At 33.8% G+C, this 2,337-nt stretch overlaps 1 protein-coding gene across 1 annotated transcript; it reads left to right on the forward strand.

Annotated features, from left to right (window-relative positions):
• Positions 1-846: 846 nt before the first annotated feature.
• On the forward strand, positions 847-1,967 carry LOC306886141 (lipocalin-like). The gene is made up of 6 exons (XM_079443042.1): positions 847-971; positions 1,125-1,267; positions 1,354-1,433; positions 1,519-1,632; positions 1,724-1,825; positions 1,903-1,967. The coding sequence occupies exons 1-6, from the start codon at positions 876-878 to the stop codon at positions 1,947-1,949; spliced, it is 582 nt and encodes a 193-aa protein (XP_079299168.1). The 5' UTR covers positions 847-875; the 3' UTR covers positions 1,950-1,967.
• Positions 1,968-2,337: the final 370 nt, after the last annotated feature.

Below are 2,337 nucleotides of genomic sequence, written 5' to 3' on the forward strand. Positions count from 1 at the left end.
ACAACTCTCATTGCTTTGTCCACTAGATATGACCTATAGTAAACCTGACTCACCATCATCTCATCATCTTGCCCTGTGATTGTGAGCATAACGAGAAAGCATTCTGCTGATCAGCATAAGCATGCTAAATATTGTATTTTATGGTTATAGTGTAGTATAGTTTAAAAGTGAACTGTTATATTTATTTTGTAATTTCAGGATTTTGTGTTTTAAAAAAATTTAATTTCTTAGTTTGATCATGAACAATAGACATACTAGCTTTTAACATAATTTTCACTGTAGTAAGTAACATAACTAATTAACATAGACATAGAAAGGGATGTATTTCCTTAATAATAAGCTTTGAAAGTGGTGATTTCCCTCAATTCATTCTAGATATTACAGGGGGAAAAATGGGGTAAACATGTTGCAAATCTAACATTCTAAAATGTGTTTTTGCAGTACCTGTTATAAGAAATTACACATGAAAATTAAAGATGGTACAAGAGTAAAAAATATGTTTATTTTAATAGAATGGATTTGATATTTTGCATTGCATTATAGAACAAACATTTGTATTTATGCCACAGCATTGTTTTATGGAAATCATGCTTAATTCAGACATCAACTTCAATAGTAATGTTTGCATATATTCAAAGGTCAAATTGAGACATCAGTCTGGGGATGAAAACAAAGCATTTAAAACTGCCCTTGAACTCCCTCAAACTACTGGAAAAATCCACATGTGCATGTTGTGTGTTGTGTAACTTTACATGGAGCTGGGAGGGACTCAAGTAAGGAGGGTTTGAGGAGTCACTTTAAAATATAAACCAGGGGTTGCCAATCATCACTAAATTCTGAGCTGCATACAAAGACAACCCTACACATCTACAGCCATGACAACTGTTATACTGAAAACTCTGTGCATTCTGCTCTGTGCGGTGCTCATCTCTGCTCAAGTCATGCCCGTGCCAGACTTCGACCTGGAAAAGGTGAAGAAAAAAATAGCATTTACCTTACAATTTTACAGTAAAATTAAATTTGATTGTTGTAAAAAAACTTTGGGGAATTTCTCATGTTAAGTTTGTCTAAAATAGTTCAAGACCTATTATGTTTATATTTAAAAAAAAAAAAAAAAAAAACAGATGGGAGGAAAGTGGTATCTTGTTGGCTTTGCTACAAATGCAAAAAGGTTTGTCACACATCTCAAGGCTGACATGAAGATGGCAACTGCCGTAATGGTGCCTACTGAAAACGGTGATCTTGAACTCAGTTACAGTCAACTAAAGTAAGCTATTTTTTTTGTAGTGTTAAAAAAGAAGAGTCTTGATGAATGTTCAGATAATTACAAAATAATAATTTTAATTGTTAAAGGAGTGATGGTTCCTGCTTCAGGATGCATCATCTTGCCAAGAAAACTGAGAGTCCTGGACGCTTTGTCTTCGATAATGAGAGTAAGTCTTTTGGTTTTTGTGGTCAGATTGCTTTTTATCATCCATACTTCTGTTTCTTTAGCTTAAATGTGTCTGATTCTATCAGTTTGGGGAAATTCCAATGATATGCGTGTGGTTGATGCCAAATTTGATGAGTATGCTATTGTTCACTCCATCAAGACCAAGGGAGGGGAATCTGAGACTCTCAACAAACTCCACAGTAAAAGCTTCCTTTGTCTAAATTACACAATATAGCTAAAATGGTTTCATGAATCAATGCTAAACAGACTTTGAATGTGTCACGGTCACAGCTCGTACCAGAGAAATAACTGATGACTTGAAGGAGAAGTTTAAGCAGTTCTCCCTAGACACCGGCATCCTTGAGGAAAACATTGCCATATTGCCAATGAACGGTATGTTTTATCGATCCTCATGGTCACTGATACAATAACTGAATTTTTCACTAACTTCTATAACTACTGTTTTACAGGAGAATGCTCAGATGCTACAGTATCTCCTAAATCGAAGAAAATCTAAAACAACTTCAACTGGTCCAATCATTTCAATGGAAAATAAATACCTGAATTTTTGGCCTCTTATCTGCTTCTTTTTTTATCTCTTTCACTTTGTTAGGATGGAAACTCTTAGTGCTTTAAATACATTTACATTTTTTGCTCATGTGGTAATAAATGTATTAGCCATAATGCTTCTCGAAATTAAATCTCAAGCAGCACCATATGGTAGGAGAATGCATAGTGTAGGGTTTTTGTCTGAATTTTGTGTCAGTTATGTCACACGATCAATATGTCACACCTGTAAATATTTATTTATCTTTCATTTTACAAATTACAAATTGTTGATGTGTTACACTGAAATGCTACATTTACATTTCATTTACATTTAAAAGAATGATAAACCTTTTGCA

The sequence above is a fragment of the Barbus barbus genome (genome assembly GCF_936440315.1).
Source record: "Barbus barbus genome assembly, chromosome: 20".
NCBI classification, from domain to species: Eukaryota; Metazoa; Chordata; class Actinopteri; order Cypriniformes; family Cyprinidae; genus Barbus; species Barbus barbus.